A 23,571-nucleotide genomic window follows, 5' to 3' on the forward strand; every position below is an offset into this window, starting at 1 on the left:
GAATTCTCGGTAGAACAGAATTCTCTTCCGAACAGTCGCATTATATCAACTTCTCGCGTTTGTACGCGTGACATTTTATTTAAAAGCGGGTATACGCGCAGTACTTACCACATCGATCGTCCCACAGCCATCACCATATCGATACAAAATGCATCGCCAAGAATACATGGCATGTACTTGTCATCATAAATACTTACTTGCTATCTGATCCGAATAGATGACGAGTCTATTTAAGGGTACGTAACATAATGAACTCTCTAAATTTGACAATAAAACGGGCACACACGTCGAATGTCAATACGCCGCATAAAGCAGAACAGGAAATGATAATTTATATCAAATATTTATACAGGATATCTGAAACCGCCAGGACATTATCAAATCCTGAATTACCGGATGCACTTTTTATACACGATAGAACCTAAGCTCGATTTAGAATTTATTTTTTCTTTTCTCGTCAGAAATTCTCGGGAGTCGCGAGATTGTGGTTGGGAAACGACATCCGGTAATCCTTTCGGGACACCCCCGGCAAAAGTTTGTCACGTCTACATTAAACATACATGCGACCACGTTCGTAAACAGCGGCATTGCCGCCGAAGGAAGCGGGAAGCTGGGAAATTGCAACTTTCTCGTGCTCGACTCTTCGCGCGTCATTTAGGAGCCGGTTGCATCGTCGTCGTCGTCGTCGTCGTCGTCGTTGTCGAAGACCCGTCGTGCGCCAAGTAACACTTAATGGAATTAAGGCTTTAACAGTAAACCACTTTGCATCGCTCGGTCGATCGCTCTTCGACTGGGCCGCCCCAAGTTTACTTTTTCCGGTCTTTGCACCGCGCGCATCGGTGTAAAGCAGATCGATCGGCGAACCGTGTAAGCGCGCGTCTGGAATATTCATACGTACGCTTTTAGAAAGGTAAGTAAGGCACAACACGTAGAACATCGAAGTGTAATATCGGTCCGAGTAGAAATACACGCTGAGATCGCGGATGTCACGCCGAATTCAACGAACGATATTTCGTACTTTTCTTTCCGACGGTGACGGCGGTCGCGTTATCAATCTCGGCGTTCGCGGGCATTACGTTGAACGATATTTCTCTCGCCGCAAAATTCATACGCGAATACTCTCCTGAAAATCCGCGTCACCCCGTTTTTCTCAGGTGAGATTCTTCGCTTCCGCGTCGCGGAGCAATCTCCCGAATGAAGTCAATTCGATAAAAGCGACGAAAACGGAAATACCATTCGAATTGATGTTTACGCGTAGAATATAAGAATAACTACTGGGAAAATGTATTGTGAGAGTAAAACCACTTTCTCGATATTTATATCTCAAAAATTTTGCTCACGCGCGATATAATGGCGCCCTTACTCTCTGTCATTTGATTTAGTATCTTGAATTAAAGTAAAAGAGGTCTCCTGATTGTTTCGTTCGAGCAGAACATTTTGCAGAAGGACCGATCGATGCACACTTGACAAATCGGCGACGTCGAGAGGAGAAAGTTCATGCTTCCCAGCTTGGGACGACAATTTTCAATAGGTAGAGTACCTGCAGAACCATAGTGCTGACCGCGGCACCAGCGACGGGTACCATGTTCAATTCTAGCCACTCCTCGCCCGCTCTTAGGCAACCCCGCTCGAATATACTCCTCTCTCCCGTCTGTATCGGTCCGAGAGAGTAAATAGAAATGATTTAAAAAGCCGACACACACACACACACACAAGGGTTCTCGCGATATATTCGAGCCCAAAAACTGGAAATTACGCCATCGTGGCTGGGGCGCACCGATAACGCGAGAGCAAACATCGGAAAATCCCCTGCCTCACTTCTTCACCATAAGCAACGAGGGGTGCGTGTTCTTTGGGCGTGAATGAAGAAACGCGCGCTCTTCTTAATCGTGATCCACAGCGTACGGATATATTTTTACGCCGTGAAAACCCACAAAGCACGCCGCCCCCGGGGGGAGGTACGAGGGAGAAAGGCGAACTTAAGAGGGTTTATCGACTAAGGCGCGGGTATAACTTAGCGGTCTAAACCACAGGGGGAAAGTAAGAGAAACGTAATAAGGTGTTCGTGATGCTCGCCGTTGCGTGAAGCGGCCCGGTATGAGTATTACGCTGTAACAAGCAAGGAGCCTGCGATGGTGCACACGTAACGTCAATTTCCTTCCGCGTAGCAGATTTTCGTGAAATCCGCCACGGCAGCGCGATCTCGCTCGAGATTATCTTCCTCTTCTTTTTCGTTTTTACATTCGAAACCGATCGGACGTGATTTTCATTTCGGATTTAATCCGCATTAATTAATACGCGATACGCACACGCGTTTGGCACACGGTGAACATGGATCTCGGTAAAAGCCGTTTATACGTCGTTATTTGTTCGGGTTTTATTGGACCCGCGACACGAATGGCGCACATTAACGGCCGCTCGACAAAAAATATAATTAAGAGCCACGAGAGCTTTTCGATGAAAGTGTAGTTAGCGAGGGCGGGTATCAAGCCCATTACGCCGGGAATGATATACCTACTCTTAAAATAGGAGCCGACACAGAACTTCTTATCCCTCCTTCTGCACCCTGCTCTCCCCCTGCCCATCCCACTATCCTCGTCTCCTCTGGACTTGACTATTTTCTCTCTAATTAAGTTCCACGGTTCCTTGACCCGAATCGTTTTTGTCCGCCTTGTAGACATTGTGTAATCGCGCGAGCGCACTCGTGCACGCGCTCTCGGCCCGAACGAAACTACCCCCGGAAAACTACCCCCCGCTATCTCGAATCTGGACTCGTGCGATAGAACGCGATTCCAAAGACAAATTATTCGGCTCCTCTGAGGCACGTTCCACTTGGTTTACCGTACTTTCGTAACGGCGGCACGAAATGATGCAAGTTTCGAACCGGAAACAAGGTAAAACTGGAAATGGTCGGAACGCTGCGGTGTCACCACCCGTGTACATAGTCTTACGATAGTCTTGTTAATGAAGCAGACAAAAAAGGTTATAGGATCTGTTACGCTTAAAAGGCTTTGGGAGGAGAAATTTGAAAGACCGATATACTGAACGAAAAATGTTAGAACAGATAGATCAAAGAAAAATAATACAGGTTTTCGAGGAAAGCGTTCGATGAATAACATTTGCGATAATTAAGATATTAATTACTGAGCTCGATTTTCTAATATTTGTTTGCAGTACGACGAAAAAGAATAAGTATCTCAATTAAACAACGGTTATATAATCGATATTAGCTATATAAGATGCGATACTTACGTAACTAGGCTTTCTAACGTCATAGCCGCACTGTTTATTTTTAATGATTTCCTGAAACAAATAAGAAGACTGCTTGATTTTCAAGAGTATGATTTACACATGACGGGAGATAATTTTAAAGCAAATGGCAATCCCAAGTACTAATTAGTATAGAAAATTACATTAGGTTTTCGCTTGCAACAGCTAAAAGGCACGCCGCACGCTTCCCTCGAGCCGATGTCGCTCGACGAACAATTGAAATAATTGTTGCGGTCCCAATCCTTTGGACCTTCGATGCCGCAACATTGCAACTGAAAAAAATAAAAAGGTGTGTGAAAAACACTTTATAATATTATAATATAATCAATTATTAATAGATACACATATTATTAACATCATAATATGTAACACAATCGTTATAGATATTCAAACTAACAATTTCTCGCATTTATATTTTATTTGCATAAGAAAAATACGAAGTTGAGAAACCGTATTCATAGTGCATCAAGGAGAAAATTCGACATTATTTGCGGGATGTGCGCGCCAACGCGGTGTCGATCAATCGAGTGCGATCGAATTCGCGATAGCTACCAGAGCGAACATGAATTTCAAACGCCGTCGTACATAATTCCGGCGACGCTAGGAAATTGAGACGGTGCAATATTAAATACGCGATTTAGACGCGGCTGCTTGGCAGGAAGAAAGGAATAAAACACGACTGGCGCGTCCGTCGAATGGGCGCACCAAGAGAAAAGGGCTCGTGAGAGGAAAAAGAATCTCGTTGCGAGGAGCCAGGTATTATGGGGACATAGAAAAAGACCGAGACAGAACGTGAGTCGGATTCGGCTGGCAACGAGGCTTGGTTGAAGTCTCAGGACCTTCATTAAACCCCAATATCTGTCTCCTGTACGAGCCCGAGGCGTCTTATTCTTCTTTCTCGACTACCCGTATGTGTCCCCATTGGTCAATTCAGCTATTTTTTCACGCTAATCCCGCCGGCTGCCAGACGTTACGGATAGTCGACGAGGAGATATGTGACCTCTGTAAAAAGCGTGGCTGATAAAATTTTTCTCTTAAATGCGGTATTAATCTCGCGCGTCATTAAACGTCTATAGTGCGTCTCTCGTTAGCGATTATCTTTTTAAAGGACAATGAATTGGACGATCTTGAGCGTTAACTTGTGAACGTCAGCGGAAATCATTTGTGAGTGAATAATAAGCAGCGTCGCCAATATAATTAATATTATATTGTACATTTGGCTAATCAGCTGACGCGCATTCACGCGCGTGTTCCCGCTATTTCATCATATAATTAATTAGCCATGGGAATGCCTGCGTTTCTCAATGTGACAGTCATGACGAGCTAGAGATAGGTAACATTTAATTAAATGGCGTAAAAATGAATTAGCCAACGCGCAAAGTATATTAAATTCTCATCAAGGTTAAAAAGAGAAAATCGCGGTGCGAGGAATATCACGAATTCAATTATTAATAACGACAGGGTTGCATGTGAGGGCGCTTGTTTTGCCGTTTTGTACGTGCTTTCATTTCGTCCGATTCAATTAATCAGGCCGGTTCGTTATCACGTAAGGCAAAGCCGATCTATATATCGATATATAGATATAAAGCCGATATAAAGAGAGAAAGAAAGAAAGAAAAACAAGAATTCGGTACCGAGGGACTGAAAAATAATATCAAACGGATCCCGGCGGATTACGTAATTTAACTGATTTGTTTTTAGCATTGGTCACATTTTATTTTAATCGTTCATACGGTAACGTTTCAATCAAATATTCATAATACGGAACACGAGTGCGCGGAATATTCATACGAGATGCGAATGCGTCCGGTATTGAGATACGAGATACAAGTGTGTTTCCGATTGTAGGTGGATTTAATTATTCGCTCAACGGGTTGTACGGGCCGTATCAAGAGAGACCGACGCGACCGGTTTCACGGGCAATTTCTCTTCGGTGAAAATTTCACGGTACGCTTAAGCCGATATAAATCGTAACGTAACAATAAATACATATTCAATAAATATTCAGGAACGAGGCGAATGAGAAAATTTAAATCGGGACGCGGAAAGCAGTGTAACGAGACTTTAAGTCTCGATTCGTCGTTGCTTATGGTGTCGATCCGCGTGCAACTGCGATTTCATATACGATCGCGCGGAATCCGACTTGGGGCTCTCGGTCGAGGCGTTTAACGTTGAAGAATGTCCCGCGGAGCGGAATCACCGAATGAAATATTCGCTGCGGCAAAGTCGAGTCAAGATTTCTCCGGGAATAGAATTTCTCCCACTGGCGCACGTACACATCTCTCTTGATACGTCCTGTATATCGATCGCGCCGGCCGAACCGGTCGAGCGAGCCAATTGATAAGTGGGATGGCGACGGTAAATACGCTCCGCGCCACCGCACCACGAAGTCGAAGTACTAAGCATTTCATTAACCGGCTATAAATGGTACCGAGTGAATCCCGACGGGGCCAGACAATATAGTATAAGGCAACTCGGCGGTGCCTCGAGTTCCCTGGGGCTGATAGGATTGCCGGAATTGCGCGCCGGCATACCGGGCGTCCCTATTGAAATCTCGTAAACCACAATTGCTCGGCCGACCATCGATTAACGAGTTCCACGATACTACGCTCTCTCGGTCGCGCGGTCAGGATCGGTTTCCAAATTCCAAATTCAATGAGATCAGAGCTCAAGTGCCCCAAAGTGCCGCAATCTTTTATCGTTTTCGCTCACGTGCTGCTCTGGTCGACCCCGATATTTTACAACGACTAAGTTCCCGCTGAACTATGTCGCTGAACTCTATTATTAAAAGAACCCTCGTGGATCAAACGTACTCAATTACTTGAATTTTCTGAATAATTGTTAGCTACGCTGCGAAAGACGCGCGGCAGTGCAACGACACTCGCTCATTAATCCTATTTCATCAAATTCATTAAAATGCGCAGAGCCGCGTCATTGACCACCGTGTGGCATGATGACAGTTCGCTGAGGTGTCGGCCGCGCGTTGGTCCACCAATGATGGAACTGCGGTAGTAATTCAATGCTTGCGGATTCATCAGCGGTCTCCGGTGCCCGGCGCTCGCGCGCTCAGACATTAACCGAATCAGTTAGCAAATGTTTCCGTGTATACGTATCTGCGGCGCGTGATAATTTATGCGTGTGCAGCTCGATCGATCAACGGATGGATCCGATGGGCACAATGCACATATGGTGCATGGACATTTCGCCTTGCACACACATACGAGGCAAGCAAACGCGTAAGCTTACGTGCACCTCGTAGCGGTCGATTTTATCCATTCCCGCCTCGTCTGCGTGCTTTTTAGCAGAGGCAAAACGCCATTAATCGCGCGACGGAATTAATTCTCGCGGCTGAACTACTTGACCGAACGTAATTCATCCCCGCGCTCGTATATAAGTATGGATTCCAATGAAATTTTCACCCGGCAGTTCGGCAGCGGCACCGCAGTGGCGGCGCGTGTATGCGGTTTACCGTCGACTAGCTTCTACTGATAGGATTACCGAAATTGCGGCAGTATACCCGGCCAGTTCTATTGAAATCTCATAAACCACAATTGAATGGCCAGATATTGATTGTCGAATGCTACTATATTAGACGCGTAGCGCTGATCGGGAGCTGATCTGATCGAGATTTTCGAATGCGCGCGGCAACCCGATAAAGTTTGCGCGCACTCTACGTGCGTATTGGGAAGCATCACGTCTGACCACACAATTTCCTGCGCTACTTAGGAATGCGGCTCGTTTTACATACGTATGCTTATTAAGGCCGCCTGTGCACATTCGAGTTGGGTTATCCGATACTCTGGCGGAAGGAACGATATCGAATGTAATCATGCGAGAGGTGTGCCGAAATTGCACACGCGCGAATCCGCAAAAAAGTGAAAACTGCGTGTACCGCGATATAATGAAATCATTTTGATCAACTCACCCAATCCTCTTGTATCCAATCGATGAGATTCTGCTGATCTGGATCCTCCCTGTAGTGAATGATGAACGCCTGGAAGCCCCCCGTGGCTTGCGACTTTATCTGCATCGCGAATGAAACGAAACGTTGTACTAATACTAATTTATGCGGGCCGCCTGTGGGTCATCCTAATTGCTACGTGATTTCGAAATGTACGCGGAAATTTTTGCGTTAACAAGAACTTCATTTGAAACGGTCCGTTCGCCATAAGGATAAGGGAAAAAGAACCATGGCTCATGGAGGCGTGTAAAACAACGCAATCTACGCGAAGTTTTATTACGATCGGCAATTTCTGGGTTGAGAGAGCTTTCTCCTTTCCGGACGATTGACGGGCGTTGCAGGTGCTGCAGGTGCAAATGCTCAAGGGCGAATCTAACTTTCCGTCGCTCGTAAAACATAACGGCGCGCATTAAAACGCGAACTGTGCGGAAGCCGGAGATATAATAGCGCGTTTGTTGGTTGTCCGAATTTTCCGCCGGAAGAAAATTCTCGTCATGTTTAAAGGATACGGTTAATGGAATTAATTAGTAACCCAGGAACTTGCTGCATAATTATTCGTAAACTTCGTCGGCGCTTAGACTACGTTATACGTGTTCGTCTTGCTTGCGCGCGCGTGCGTGTACTCGCCCGGCGAATGAGATTGTGAAATATGCACCGACGAATATTGTACAATGCATTCGGCTTATTCGCTTTGATAATTCAGCCACGCTTCTCGCATCTACTGGATTAATAAACGCGGTAACCAGAAACGATTACGAATGAACGCTGCAAAATTATTTCCAGGCACAAGAAACACTTGTCTTGGAAACGTTGCGTATAATTCTGCAGGATGAATTTCAGCGAAGTTGTATACCCTGCGAAATCTCATCTGCGTGAGTAATTAAACGCGTACAATATGCACGATACAAAACGACATTAAATCATAGTCGCAAAATTTCCGTATAATACTTATTCCGTCTAATGTTTTCTTTTTTAACATTTGCCACATCATTTCTTCTATAAAGGTGCTTTTTTATGCTGACGCTCGATGCTCATTTTTAGCGTCAAAACAGGTCACGTGATCAAAATTGATCATTATCCAGCGTTAATTTTGATCACGTGACCTGTTTTGACACTAAAAATGAACGTCGAGCGTCAGCATGAAATAGCACCTTAAGATATAAAATTGCACATATGAACGTTACGTGATATTTACCCAATCCTTGAAAATGAATCCTAGGACACCGGCAGTCATTTCCATCATCAGCAGTAACGCCAGGAATACCGCGTACTGCAATACGAAAACAATTAATTCTTATCAAAATCACCCGAGAAATTCATCAGTACCTGTCAGTACCGTCCCTCGCTTGTTACTTGTTAAAATCACCTTTTCAACCGCCGCCGCACGATTCGTTTTTCCCGCGGGGAAAACTCTAATCTCAAGAATTCGCCGTCAAAGAAAGCAGGGAGTCTTTGGTTTTAAACACTTTTAAACGTTACATTTCTCAAAGGGCGAACTTTCGTTCGTTCGATAGCGCGGGGCCGGCGAATCGGCGATAGACCATAGATATCACGTAACGACCCGGAAGCTCGATCAAAGTTCGGAGTTCCAAAAGATATTGGACAATTAAAGTAATCCGACGGGAGCTTTAATTGAATCCCATAGTGCGCTTACCGTGGCCAGGAGGCATGTGTTCTCCCGTAGCGCGCCGACGCATCCCGTAAACCCGATGATAAATGTCACCGTACCTGCAACAGAATAAATAGTATCGGGTACTTCGTCATCGTGCGCGCGAACTGTAACACGAAGAACGCGAATGCATTCATCAATGTATCATATAATCGTAAGTTATGAGCATGGGTACCGACGCGTCCCAACGGCAAATTCATTCCAGCATCGACATTCCCACCGCAAATTTCCAGATGCGTGCATTTACAATTTCGCTACAAAGTACGTACAGCGAAATCCAGGAGCAGTCGGATAAGATTGAAAACGGGAGAAAGGGGGAAGAAGAATCGGGGACAGCGCGCGAGGGAAGTCGAAAGAATTATTTACTCGATGGTATGCACATCGATGTTACAGATCAATATTGTAAATCAACGTAAACCCAGAGACACGTTTGTGCAAAACAGATCGTAATAATAGAACACAAGGCAGGTACGTATTCTTCCGTTTCGCATATATTTTTATCTGCTTGGTTGTGGTTACGCTTTTGTTTTTACTATTTTTTTAATCGTGATTCTGTTTTTGAAGTCGAGGAAAATGGAGTTTATCATTTAGCGAAACCCGGAGATGCGGGAGTTTCGGAATTTGATCTGGATAACAACTTTGATTTACAAATATATGCGTTGCATGCACGTTACACGTGAATTTAGCGAATGCTTCTCTAGTTAAACAAGTAATTATATTAAAATTCCTCGGCAATCCGGTTGAATTTCATCGTGAGCGTCATTAACTGCACCACGTTGCACACCGATACTACGGAATATTTATGAAATTATGTATTATTCGCAGATGAAACGTGTGCCGCGTGTAATGAGCGCGAAATCAATTCAGTGTGTACGTTAACAAAAAGTTTGTGAACGCGTATACTTGAAGTCCACTGTAACCACGAATAAGTATTGCAAATCCAAACAACTTATTCGTCTTTTAATACCATTCTGTGTAAGTAAACGATTATTCGCGTAAAAGATCCATAAAATAAATTCATAACGTTATGCAGACGATAATTTGGAAATTGGATTATATTTATTTATATTCTGATTGGATAAAATAGTATTATAACTGGTGATATTAACAGCAATATCGTTTTATTTATAATTTTTATATAATTATCATTTTTATGACAGCGAAAAATGTTCCAATTCCGAATAAATTTCACTGACGGAAATAGCTTGATACAATAAGAATTAATACTTGCATCGAAAAAGCGATTATAAGTCGAACTCGACCATTAGACTTAATGAATTTTATCTATCATCGAAAGAGTTTGAAGATTTTGGGACGAGTTCCGGAAATAGCGGTAACTTTTAATCCGAGGGTAAAGCGGAGTAAAGAGGAGGGTAGCGTAAAACGAAGCTTTTTAAGTAACTGAATAATTAGTCTGAAGTTACTTTCGAAACTTTTGTTAAGCCTTGCCGCGAACTGGAAGAAAACGGCAACGATGAAACGCTTTGCGCACGAACGAAAAACTTGACGAAGAAAAATGAAAGCAGCGAATGTAGAAATGTGTATCTGCTCGCGAAGCGCAGGTGAAAAATTTTCACACGAAATAAAATTACCACGGGATATTTTTTTGTACGTCGACTACGTTACATCCCTTTGAAAAAGAAAATGTTCATATATTTATATTAATTATTACTTCACTATTTTTGAAACTCTTTTTAACAATTGATGTGAGAATAGTACGTTAAAAAAACGTCAGTTTGCTCGCGCTGCATCTCGGTTTGTATTCGCGTTAATATTTGGCATGCAATCAATATTTCATAAAGGGGACGGTGTGCCAGGTGTGAGTCGATGGTAGCAGAAAGAGCTTTGCCGTCCCCGCAATATTGCTTTATGTCATATGATAATAAAATTGCATGAAAGAGACACATCCGTTTGATCTCGCTTCGTGACACGCGAATATAACGGCAAGTGTGGACCGACGTTATTCGTTGATTTTAGTAGGTTTTCGCCGACTAAAAAATCCACAGAGTCATACAGAATGAACCGAGTTTCCTTTATTTCGTTTCATCTACGCATTCTTTGCGATTTAAAGCCGATTTTTCCATAACGCGAATTCGATTGGCTGTATCCATACATGTATTTCTCCGTGGCATATTTCTTCAATTTCTTATATTTAACCTGCGAAATTATGATCATTTTGTTCAGAAATTTTAGAATTATGTGAATTACACTGAAGGAATATACAAACGCGAAAATTTAAATGTCACTCTCAATTGCGGTTACATTTATTTAAACACGGGGAACAAGCGTAATGCGGGATTTAACATGTTTCTTTGTGTTCTTGTGCAAGGTGTGATTTATTTAAACGCCGTGCGCTTTTAACAGGTTGCAGTAAAAGAGCTTTGCTGCTTTGAATGGTGAATTTTTAACTATAAATTAATTAATTTAAGAAATGCATGTTTACATCATCGGATTTTAGAGCAATTATTAAATTTAATATGATGATATTATAGAAATATCGAAGTAAATAAAAATAATATATAAGAAAAACTATATAACACATCTATGTTGTTTTACACATTAATGTTTTAAATAAAAATTGCAAACTATTTTCAGTAGTCATCATTATAATTTACAGATAGAGAGTCTAAATCGTTGTTATCAGGCGAGCGTTACACTAAATTAAGCGCGAGTCGAAAGAGGGTAGAGTTACTCGTCAAAGTAAATGGAAGTAATTGGAGCATGGGATAATCGAAAGCCGGGCTCAGGCCGATACAGCACGCTACGCAAGTACGAAATAATTAACAGGCGCGTCGCTTTCCCAACTACACAAGATACACATAATGAGAAGATGTCAATTACCTCGATGGAGATGTCGCTTAAATGGCAGGTGATATCTCTCACCAACAAATCTTATTATGCATAATATATAAGATTTTTTATTAAAATTTCTATCACAAGGCATTTTGTTGATACTTTGTCAATTGCAACAAAGATACTGATAAATATCAATGCACTGAACAAACGTTAAATGATTCATAATCGAACAATATTGCAGCGCACTGAGACCCATCGAATTAAATATTAACGCGAATAACAGTTCGAACTGTGGGCTAAATTAATAATGTTAGGCTAGTATTACAGTAGTGCAATAACTAGAGAAATTAATTGAGCGCATTTATCCTGCGAAACGAGCGCAGCGACGTAAAGTAGCGAATAAATTCTATGGTTCTTTACGTAAAGGTCGTATCTAATGTATTATTTCCAATCCTCTTTCCTTTCTCTCTTTTCTCTCCCTTTTTGATGTGACATGATTTATTATAAAAGTTAGAGACACCAAAAGAAGTAAAAATAACAACTAAATGAGAAAATGTAAAAGAATTGAAAAAGTAAACATTCCAACTCTTTTCTGGAGCCATTAATAATCACAAATTGACAGAACTAATATTTTCGGTCTTGTGCTACATAAATACCGATAAGATATAAATACGTCAATATCGAGAATGCTATTTTCAGATTTACATTAATCTTCGATAAGAGGCAAATTTAAACGTCCATTGTACATCTTTCGCTACCGGATTGAACCATGGTTTCCTTTCGGAGCAGCCCCCTTTGAATTTCGGGAGAGATTGTTTCCACTCGGTGCGGGATACGATGGGAACAAATAGATGAGCTGCCGCAAATCGGTCACTCCTCCGGCCTCCGAGCGGTCTCCCGACGCCGTGGTGCGGCGTTGTTCTTCCGGCGTAGCCGGATCACGTGCAAATTCGATTTGGGTTGCACGACGTCCCGCGGAGAACACCGGGGCAGAGAGCACGGCCGCCTACGACCGGTTTGAGTTTGGTCATCCCGGGCATTTCCGGAAGCATTCTCACCATTACGATTCAGTCAAACCGCGCGTGGCTGACCGCGCTTCGCGAACGCTAGCGGCTTTCCGGAAGCACCGGGAGGAGTCCCTTACCGGAATTCACGTGGTAATCCGACTTACGGAATACGGAGCGTAGCCTGGGAACGTCACTCTCCACGGTCGGAACGTGACGTCCGCAAATCCCGACGCAAGCCGGGGGACCGACGAAATAAATCGGACGCAAACCCACCTCCGCCCTAATTTTATGTTGGACGCCGCGGCCGTGCCCTCGTCTCGTATCCAATTAAAACTTTGGCACCGTGCAGGAGAAATGGAGAGAGAGAGAGAGAGAGAGAGAGAGAGAGAGAGAGAGAGAAAGAAAACGAGAGAGGATGGAAGTGAAACGAACATCGGGCGGCAATCTGCGTCTATTTGCCGGAGGGGTGTATGTATTAACCGACGGAATATTACATTTGCGTCGCGGAGGGGGCATATGGTGATGGAAACGTATCATGGTTACGACGAGGCAGCGAACGCGCTTTCTGTCAACACCTTGCCCTCAACCCTTCGTAATCACCGCTTCCCTCCCATCGGATACGTTTCAATTAGCGTACTGCTTCGGATCACCAAAATTGTCGCGGGCTGCATTTCAGCGATATATCGCGATCCTTAATCAGCCGAAAATCTAGTTTTCCTAAACAAATGGATTATGCTCAAATTCGAAGATAGATAAATGTCATCGAAGCGGGCAATCGTCATTCTCAGCATATGTAATAGCTTTCGATCCGTGAGCTTTCGCTTTTGGAATTTGTTACAACTTTATGTTGAAGCTGCAGTTTGCACCAACATCGCGGCGGCTTTGTGCGCGCTAATGACCACGAACATCATGCGATTCAGTGCCACAGGAAAATGGGTCGCCGTGTCGACGGTTGTGAGCGACGAAGAAAAAAAAGAAAAAACATGGCTAGTACTCTAGCCTGCGCGCAAAACGCACCCTTTACGACCGGTAATGTCGCGTGCAGGTAGCTTATCTTCCGTTCTCGCGGCGAGGGAATTGTGTCGTTACCTTTGGGACTCTGATTCATAGGAGGAGCGTTCGGCGAGAACGCGGTATCATTTATGCATTATACCATTCTACCGCGATCCCGGCATTATTTTTCATCCCGTCATTCCGCCTAATTTACTCGACGTTTTACGACGAAAGTGTGAGCACGCTCGGGGAGTCACTAATCATTTCTTTTCTCTCTCTCTCTCACCCTCTTTTCCTTCTCCATCCGCTCGACGCGCCCGTTGCGTTAATTGAAATAGGTTTACTGTGTTGCATCTGCGACAATAACAATGCAGGAACAATTGCGATCGCACCTCGTGAAACGCTTTGATAAATGTTTGCTTGATAAACGAAATTTTGTCCATTCTTGAAAAGAAGGAAATGCCGTAATCGTTAAGCGAGTTATTAATGAATAAAATTTTACTTCCAATTCTAATAACGTCGGAAACATAACTTATGCTAAACTATAAGAAACCGATATCATAATAATCGCATCGAAAACACCTCATGATTTGTTCGTTCTTAGTATAATAATAACAAAATGCTATCTTCTTCCCTTTTTTTCTCTAGCTCCTACACTTTTCAAAAATAATTTGAATTTACGGTAAAACGTGGAAGAGATTTTTCAATATCCTTTATTTACTATTATTTATGTACTAGTACAAAAGCACTGTGTAAATGAAACTGCGAGATGAGAATTTTCCTTTCGATTCGACGTACGGAGGCTGTACTCTGAAAAGCGAGGCACAAACGGGCGCGTGCTCGAATAATAAGACGATGCAATATTGAATTTCAGCTTCAGACAGAAGCCAGACTTAAAAAAACCGAGGCTCTATCTCTGTCTGCCTCGCAATAAGTCTCAGTCGAATGATTATACGAAGTAGTAACGAGAGTTGGTCTGTCTTTGCTCGATGTTACATCGTCCTTAAATCTTTCATCTCCGTAGGAAAATGGGCACTTACACTAGTACGGTTCGCAGTTCGCGATCTTAATTCTGCCAACAGATTCTTTGCCAAGTCCGTGAAAAGAAAAAGATTGAAGAAAAAAAGGACAAGAGATGCACAAGAAACAAACTCGCGTCTCTTAAAGGACTTAAACTATCCGGAAAATTCACGACTATTCGGACACCTTAATTTCCGGCCGGCGTCATGCTCTTCACTCCTCCGGAGGTAGCTAAAGCTCTCGGGCGTTATCCAAATTACAAATCCGCGCCATTGTTGGCCGCGCATTACGCGACTTCCGTGCGAAGGAGAATTCGCGGGTGAATCAGAACGAATGTCGTACCCGGACAGCTTTATGTAAGGGTCGAGCGCAGTGAGAGCTATTAATACAGAAATTAAGTTACGGAGGCGAAAATAGCGGCAGTGCGGACCGTGCGAAGTGTTTTCACCGGTAGACGCGATATAGCCACTTCGCAGGCAGTTCCGAGGAAAAACGATCGCTGTCTCCACTCTCCACCCCGGGAACGCACCAAATGTCGGAGCGAAACTGCGATTCTCTCGTTGTGATCAGCCGGCGCATTATTGAAGTCGTTCTCCTATTTTATTGCGGTTCGTTCTCGCCTTCCGACGCAAAAAGCTACGGTGGCGTTTTTCTAGGACTTCGTCATTTCTCCAAATAGAAAATATCGGACGTTGCAAGTGACCTTCGGCGAAACGTTCGAATCCTAAAAGTTCAAGATTCATGTATTTAAAGATCTCCGCAAGGGTGATTTCTTTGTCTCTCATTAGCAGTTCTCTAGCTGAGTATTTCTGTACTACTGTGAGCGTTAATTTATCTGGATACTCCGACATATTTTCTTCAAAGTGACACTACGTCCGATAACATTCTTAAGTGGCCAATATCACAGAAACGAGTCCGCGCGCGTGCGAAAGGAGTTAAAATCTCCAGCAGTCAACTCTCCACCGAGGGCGGGCGTTGTAATTAGGATTTATTGCCCTTCATAAAATTTAGTCGGGCAACATTCGAAGTCGCCATAACTCTCCATACAGGTCTCCAAGAGTTGGCAGTAAGAGGGAAGGAAGGAGAAAGAGAGGAAAGAGAAAGGGGATAGAGAGAGAGAGAGAGAGAGAGAGAGAGAGAAAGAGAGAGAGAGAGAGAGAGAGAAAGAGAGAGAGAGAGAGAGAGAGAGAGATCCGGTACTCACCGACTAGAATGAGGATAAATGCTGGATCGAGCGCGACGTTCGTGAGGCGGGACAGGTTGTTGAAGGTGTCCTTTTCGGTCCATGCCCAGACGCCCACCGCCATGATGCCCAGACCGAGCCACTGCAACATAAAGAGAGAGAAACGGGATGAGAGTTAGACATTAGATCAAGTGAAGACGAATATCGGCGAGGCAAGTTTTGGCCCTCCGGTCGAAAACTTCCCTTATTTATCTTAGATTCTCTTTGTGCTAGATTTGCGAACAATTATGTGATTGATTATTTTCTATGTAAAAGTAACGGTGAATCTTAATAGTAATATTTTAGTGATATGAAAAAACGCATTTGTCAAACAAATTACGTGAGAAGCAAGAAAATATGTGAATAATTGAAAATAATGGAAAAAAGAGGATTATTCATGGAATACGAATGTCTTTGATCGTTAGGTTGACGTAATCGCTTACGAGTATTGGAAAAAATAAACGTTCACATACGATTTGTGCGATTTACGTTGCTTCTTTGGAGGCAGCCACTCGACGAAATTGCGACTCGAGGTTTCGATTATACGGATCCGGTCGTGTGGCACGCGCAATTGCACCGCGGATGCGATTACCCACGGATAATGAGAAAAGCACCATAGGCAAGGGGAAAAAAGGAAGGAAATCGAACGAGAAGAGTAGGGTCTAAACGGCTTTCGACCGTTAACGCTCTCGTGGAGGCCCTTTCGCCGTGCACGCGTTGTTACGTCTCAAATAGTTCGCAAACGACGAACGTTTGCGGAGTGCTCCTCTAACTGGGCCGTTTTGTCGGCGACTCTTTTCGCTCGAGTTTTTAAGAGCTGCCATGAAGCTTTGAAAATCGTGATTTCGGTATACAAAGTGTAACGGAGTACTCCCAAACGGTTGACAAAATCAATTGTTATAACTACGAAAAACGGGAGTTCGATTTTATCAAGCCGCTTGAATTTTCCATCTATATTTTCTATAATTCCAATAATTCTTAAATGTTTCCGCACGTTGAATCTCCATTTTAATCATTTTTTATATAACTCTGAATTCATGATTAATGTAAATCTGATTTCAATTTCTTTTTTAATTAACAGTTTACATCGAAGCGGTCGAACTTTAGCTCGCGCAAGAGTGAACTCTTGCGCAGTATAATCCCGTTAATCAAGAGCGGCACAATGTAACTTTAATATTAGTCTGACCAACGGCAACCGCCGTTGCGGGGTTTGCGGGGAGATTGATATTCGGTGTCGCACATTTACCGACGTTGAATCCACGCAATTACCAATGATACACGTAGAACGCGCGTTCGCGTGACAAGACCGACTTAACTCGAAGTAGCTGCAACACCTGAGGCTGCGTCCGATAACGCGTGTGCATCTCGCGGGGTAATCGGCTTTAATCCCCCGGAGGCTCAGTTTATGACAGCGCGCGTAACTACTCTCCGTTTGCTTTACGTTCGATAATTTCCAAGCGCGCCGCGTGAAGCAGAATAAATAGGTCATGGCCTTGGCAACGTAATGAATTAAAAGGCAGCAGCGTATTTTAAATAATTTTATAAGAGTATCATGTATAAAATTAGTCTGCACGTTTACTATATTGCGTTATAATAACAAGTTGTTCTACTTTTGCAACTAGAAATATTACAGCTTACTTTATCTCTTTTGGGATTCGCGACACACCTTTTAAAAATGTATAATGATGTATATAGATGTAGCTTCTATGTAAAATTCTTATATCGATAAAATCACGAACTTTAACATCAGTGTCTTAATGATTTGAGCCCTGAATTTGCGAGGTCTCACTTCATTTGATTCGTTGTGCTTACAACTCCGATTCAATGAATAATATTGTAAAAATTGATGTCGCTTGGTTTAATTCATAGTGATCATACAGTTTTACGCGTTTCACACGTTTTGTGTGAAAGCGCATTTATCGCTGACGGTGAATATTGAAGTTCAAAAATTGAATCACCAGTTTCAAACGTGTAACGACCTGTGTGCGTCATTGCTATGCACGATATCTCACGAACGAACGCAACCGGCTTCGTTTTTCCATTGTGACTGATCTGACGAAAGCTGAAAAAAGGTATAGGGAGAATAATTGCCGAACGCGTTCGAATTGTTTGAAATCCATTTGCGGTAGATCATCTCCAAGTCGTAACGTAAACACACGTAAATACGTGCTTCCAAGCTGCAAATAGCTCGAAACGCGTTCTTTTCTTTTTTTACACTAGCAACTAGTGTGCCAATTTGTTAACCAGTGTAGCGGTGGATTACTGATGAATGATTACTAGCACTAAAAGTGTTGTGTATGTGTATATCGTGTGATCACTTTTCAACTATTCCACAGTTAGCCTGCTTGTATATATCTTGCCTGCCGCTGTTCACACGAGTATTTGTATTCACTGCTGCTATTCCAGGCGTTAGCAAAAGCATTCTGCGAATTGGATTTCTCGTTGGACGCATCAATTATTGGTCGATCAATGTGCATCGATAAAAAAAAAAGAGGAAAGAGCGCGCCGCGAGTCAATGGTCTTCCGTCGCCTCCTGTCTCTGTGGGCGTTGTACAAATTTTTTTCTTTTTTTTGTGGAAGACATGAATAACTTTTTTCCGTTTCACCGTGGAGGTTCGTCGGCGGTGTTTTATCTGCGACCAGTCGTTAATAAAAATCGTCGCCCCAGACCGACGACGATGTTTCGCTCGCCCGCGTCCTGATAGCTGCAATTGCCCCGGAATTGCGCGATGCAACTTTGATGCACGAGGGAAGGCAGGAATGTGACAGAAGGAGACGAAGAAAGAGGGAAGGAGAGAGAAGATAAGAACGTTCGGTCCATAGAATACACATCTCTCTCTTTCTCTCTCTCTCTCTCTTTCTTGTGATACAATAACAAATTTCGTGCCCACTGTGTTATCTCCGAATATGTGTTATGAGCACGGCCGGCGTCGCGTATCACTCCAGTGACTGCAAACAATTTCTCAGCGGCGCATAATTCACGATCGAACAAACTCCGTGCGCGATCACGCTCGTGACGCCGGGGGTGCGAAGGTGACGCCGATGACACAAGTGATGACGCACGACCCCCTTTTCCGCTCGTTGCACTACGATAAAAATACAATTCGCAAATGCGCGCGACGGAAAACATTTAAGGTCTGGTTAACGCTACGCGAAAACCCCCTCCAACTGTATCCCGATTGTATGTTTCGATTTGATTCTGTGTATATTCGGATATATGAGGATCAATTTCGCAACGCACTTTGGTTTAGAGCATTTAAACAGTAAAAATGGTATTTTATTGACGATAGAAAATCGCATGTACACTTATGGTTTTCGCGCTTTTCGTCCAAGCGACTAAATCAATACACTGGCCGCATGCGTCCAGACTCTTTTCTACTGCGGCTCTCGTAACGTATCGTAACATTCAAAGTTATATAACGTAGTCTGCATGTTTTTTCATCATAAAGGTACTTCTTGCATTTCCGCATTTGATTCTCTTTATACCATCGGATACGTAACAAATATTAGCAATATTAATCTATCAAATCGATTGCAGATTTCATATTATAGTAGCAATTGCAATCGTATCATCTGTGTCAATTTATTTAATACTTATGAGACTTTCATCCTGTGCCCATAATAACATTAATTTCCCGTTTCTCAACGAAGCGTTAGACAACTTCTAAATTTTGCAAATTTTTAATAATACTACCGATAGTATAACAGAAACAGTTCAAAATTAGTTGTGTTTTTTAAGAAGAAAATCTGTCTGTTTAAATAATTACACTCTCTCACGTGTATATGGAGGAAAATATTGTGGAAAATCAGATTTGGGAAAGCAAAATTTGCTAAGCAATGTATTTGCAATTAATATTAACAAATATTAATACTAAACTGTTTTAATGGAGAAAACTAACTCGGCAACGAACAAACTGGAAAACAAGTTTCGGAAAAAATAACATGATCGGTACCGCGGTTCGCATGGAACTTTTCCTTTGAACGGATACACGCGTATTGGTGCGGTCGAGCAGCGGGTAAATAAAATGTTTATTGTGCAGAGTTAATATTTTCCCACAACGGCTCTTTATACGTAAAGTGTTTTCACAGGTGCGCGTCGAAATTTGCACGATACATTTCGCATCGCGAATTCAACGCCGCGATAAAAGTGCACTATTTTGCAATATTAATTTTTTAAACAATCATCGCGGGACACGGGGATTTTTCGCAACTGGAAATAAATGTAAATAAATTATTCGTATCGTATCATGTGCATATTGCAAGCATTGTCTTCATTATACATGCGCTGATTTGATTGTTGATAAAATTATTGACTCAGTTTTTTACAAAAGTTTGGCTAAACATGCGAAGTTTGCTTCTGTGTGCAATAATCATACCGATACATCGTGGTTTTGCGATCAACCATACTTTCCATTCTTTTGATATTGTTTGCTGAATTATCGAGTTCGATATTGGAGGTTTGACCACCGAATGGAAAACACATAAAAATACGTATACATGATCAGCGAGCGAAAAATATGCGAGTCGTCTGGCTAACAAAGGGAACGCTCGTAATTATTAGCAAGCAGATTCATGGCAAGATGAACTCATTGTCAGACACAAGATATCATCGTGAGCGTAACTAAGTTTTCAAATTTTGTACCTTATTTCCTATTTACAACCATATTATATCCAATTGTTATAAAGCGTTAGTAGCTGATCTTGAATAAAAAAAAGAAAAAATCGGGAATCTCATTTTCCTGCCCGACCTGAAAGTTAAACACAGCCGGTCCGCTGTTATCGTATAATCAAGTAGTATCATCCGGCGAGGATGGATGGGACGAGTGACGGGATGAGTACTCGGGGAGACGGAGGCAGTAAAGAAGAGGGCAAAGTGGAATTTATCGGGCCAGCGTTTATCTCATCTTCCAAGGGCAATAGGATCCTCGTCTGGGCGGAAACTGCGGAAAGCCGCTCGGCGTAATTTGAATTCATGCAAATAAAAGGCCGGATGAAAGTCAGAGACAAAGCAAAGCGAGAAACCGGGGGAGGACGAGACGGGCCTCGAGAGGGATGACGGGAAGACGGGATCGCAGTATGCCCGACTAGAAATTTCAGCAACGACGAGTAAACACGAGACGCTTAAACCGAGTTATTAAGTCTATTTCGCGTTTCTGGTGTGCCGCGGAAATATTGTTCGTCTGTTCGCGGCGCTCGCTTGCGCCATCAAAGAATCAGTCACTTAACGGAGTTCGCCTCTGAAGTGCAATCGTGAGCCTGAATTGCGTTTTCCCGATACGCGAGGAAGCCTCAAGAAGATACTGAAACTTCCATGGCATCGCGTGCTCTTCTTTTCGGCAAGTCGCGCGCTAACTACGTCCAAAGGGAAAATCTCTCGGCGGAGCATAGATAGAGCTTACTACTTGCGCGGAGGCTTCTTCGTTGCGTGAAGTAGACTGCCTGCATTATTTAAAGCTTTCGAACGGTGCTCAGCCAAGCGAGCCATAAATATGAAATTCGCAATCTCCCGTTGAACAATCAAACTTACGACACCGGAGCAACGCGGTCTAGCCGAGCGGATGGTCCGAGCGTGCTCAAGCCGGTTGGTCCCCGGGTTATTGCATTAATTAAAAGCAACTCTGGAGAATCGATGGTAATTCTGTTATGTCTTGGCGATAACGAGGAGCGAGGCCGGACGGCCGTTCGATATCACGAGTCGCGGTGATTACGCTGTGAGTGTAATCGGGCAACCGTTCCCCGACAGTTTCACGTGACTAATAATAACAAACGAACGGTACTCCGACTAATTTTCAGTTAAAACTCTGAGGCAAAACTGATACTCTGTGCATGTGGCAGCTGAAAATGAGCAAAACCGGAATCATCGGTTTTGACATGTTTAAATTTGTTCTAAATCGAAAAAGGAAAAAAGAAAAGTTTTGTAACAAATACGCCTAAGTTTTTACTTGCTTTAGGAGGAAACCAGAAGAAGGAGGATGTTGAACCTACAATCGCAGATACATATGTACGCATCCGTTACGTTCATGCAATACGTTCACTGTTATTATCATTAGAAATTGGAAAACGACCGCATTATAGAATGAACACAGAAGGTGTACGAATTTGAAAAGATTTTACACTTTAATTAAATTACTGAAATGTTATATGTAAATGTATGCTTCTGATTCACACATATAAAATTTAATAAAATATTCTAATCAACTTATCTCTTCATTATCGATAAATATTCGCTTAATTGAATCTTGTGCAATGAAAAATCAGAAAGGGAGGAACGTAGTCGATGAACGCTGACGCGATTTCACATGCTTCCCGATAGCGATTAAAACTGATAATCGCATTTATTGTTCGTATATTGCCGTTGAAGAGAACGTATACTCTCGTCGAGTATTAAATATTCGCCGCGTTTCGAATATAAACGGTATTCGCATCACGTTTCCAGTACGGCGATTCTACATGAATTAATAAATCTATGGAAATCAGCAGGGAGCAAATATTAAACTTCTCATGGCGTGGTGAATTTGGCAAAATGACAGTTGAGCCATCCTATCCTAGCGGTATATCTACAATTGTCCGCAACATTAATAATGAAGAAGCCATTAACGTTGCGAAATTCATTGAAATAGTTGTACGGACGGATGATTTATGAGTATCATCAAGTTTTAAAATCTGATAGCATATAAATGTGTTCTCTAATTTGCTCTCGCACTAAATCTGGACAACTAAAAATTGCCTGACAAATATTTCGTCAATGTGATATCAATCGCGTAATTTCTACAATTAATCATAAAGCTCAAGTTTTGAAAATGTTACAGAGATTGATCGAGTAAAAAGCTATCGTAATTATATTAAGTACGATTGAAAGCATTCTATTCTATAGACAAATGCATATGTCTTTATAAGGAAAACAATCGATTTTCATCATCGATATAGAGATAGCCGAGTTGTTACAGATTTAGTTCAACATTATTGTGTGCAAATAATATCTTTCAATTTTGGGATAAAATCCGTCTAAATTATCGATTCAACTTTAAACATTTAAACATTAAATGTACAACAGCGAGAATTATGTACCGCAAAAACACTCTGTATTCGAATCAGATCAGCCAAAGTGAGAATGACGTACGAAATAATTGAGATAGTGACATTTGCGCTTCATGAAATGTTTAAGATCTTTTGTAAGGAAATTCATTTCACGTCCAAACAAATAATGCAACTGACAGACGTAGCCGAAAATATAGATATAGAAAAGAAATGTCTGGTAACTGATTTAATGGTGCGATGCCGTAGCACAATGCCGCCGATAAATAAATTTACGTGAAGCTGCTTTCATGGCTGCTGCGATACTCGACGCGTTTACGGTATGCACATGTATATGCACGTGTCGCATATGGAGAGCACCGATATTAACGGCAAAATGCGTTTTGTCGGCGTTTGACAGCGGCTGGCGAATTTAATATCTTTTTTTTCGCCCCTCTTCCAATGATCGCCATTGTTGCGGCGCCGAGCATCGTACCGGGCAGCGATGAAAATATGAAAATTCGCGAATCATGCGCGTGTCAATCGATTGCATGGCCTTTCGCCGCGCGTGTCTGAACCATCGGTCGGTCGTTATGAAACGAGTAAACGTCGACATAAA

The 23,571-nt window shown here is 42.6% G+C and overlaps 2 protein-coding genes across 6 annotated transcripts in view; one reads left to right on the forward strand and one right to left on the reverse strand.

The window, feature by feature from the left end:
- Positions 1 to 23,571, forward strand: part of LOC105286976 (28S ribosomal protein S24, mitochondrial) — a 199,280-nt gene that overhangs the window by 46,310 nt on the left and 129,399 nt on the right. The window lies entirely within an intron of this gene.
- LOC105276766 (tetraspanin-5) overlaps positions 1 to 23,571 on the reverse strand; it is a 110,092-nt gene that overhangs the window by 11,778 nt on the left and 74,743 nt on the right. For 2 of the 5 annotated variants that reach the window (XM_011334649.3, XM_011334651.3), the window contains exons 2-8: positions 15,921 to 16,041; positions 8,886 to 8,959; positions 8,427 to 8,501; positions 7,196 to 7,294; positions 3,414 to 3,542; positions 3,253 to 3,303; positions 1,541 to 1,651 (exon numbers count right to left, since the gene is read on the reverse strand). In XM_011334649.3, coding sequence (XP_011332951.1) covers positions 1,541 to 1,651; positions 3,253 to 3,303; positions 3,414 to 3,542; positions 7,196 to 7,294; positions 8,427 to 8,501; positions 8,886 to 8,959; positions 15,921 to 16,041 — 660 coding nt within the window. Of the gene's footprint in view, positions 1 to 1,540; positions 1,652 to 3,252; positions 3,322 to 3,413; positions 3,543 to 7,195; positions 7,295 to 8,426; positions 8,502 to 8,885; positions 8,960 to 15,920; positions 16,042 to 23,571 lie in introns of all 5 variants that reach the window. The other 3 variants (XM_011334647.3, XM_011334648.3, XM_011334646.3) reach the window with 3 other exon arrangements.

Source organism: Ooceraea biroi, chromosome 6 (genome assembly GCF_003672135.1).
Source record: "Ooceraea biroi isolate clonal line C1 chromosome 6, Obir_v5.4, whole genome shotgun sequence".
NCBI classification, from domain to species: Eukaryota; Metazoa; Arthropoda; class Insecta; order Hymenoptera; family Formicidae; genus Ooceraea; species Ooceraea biroi.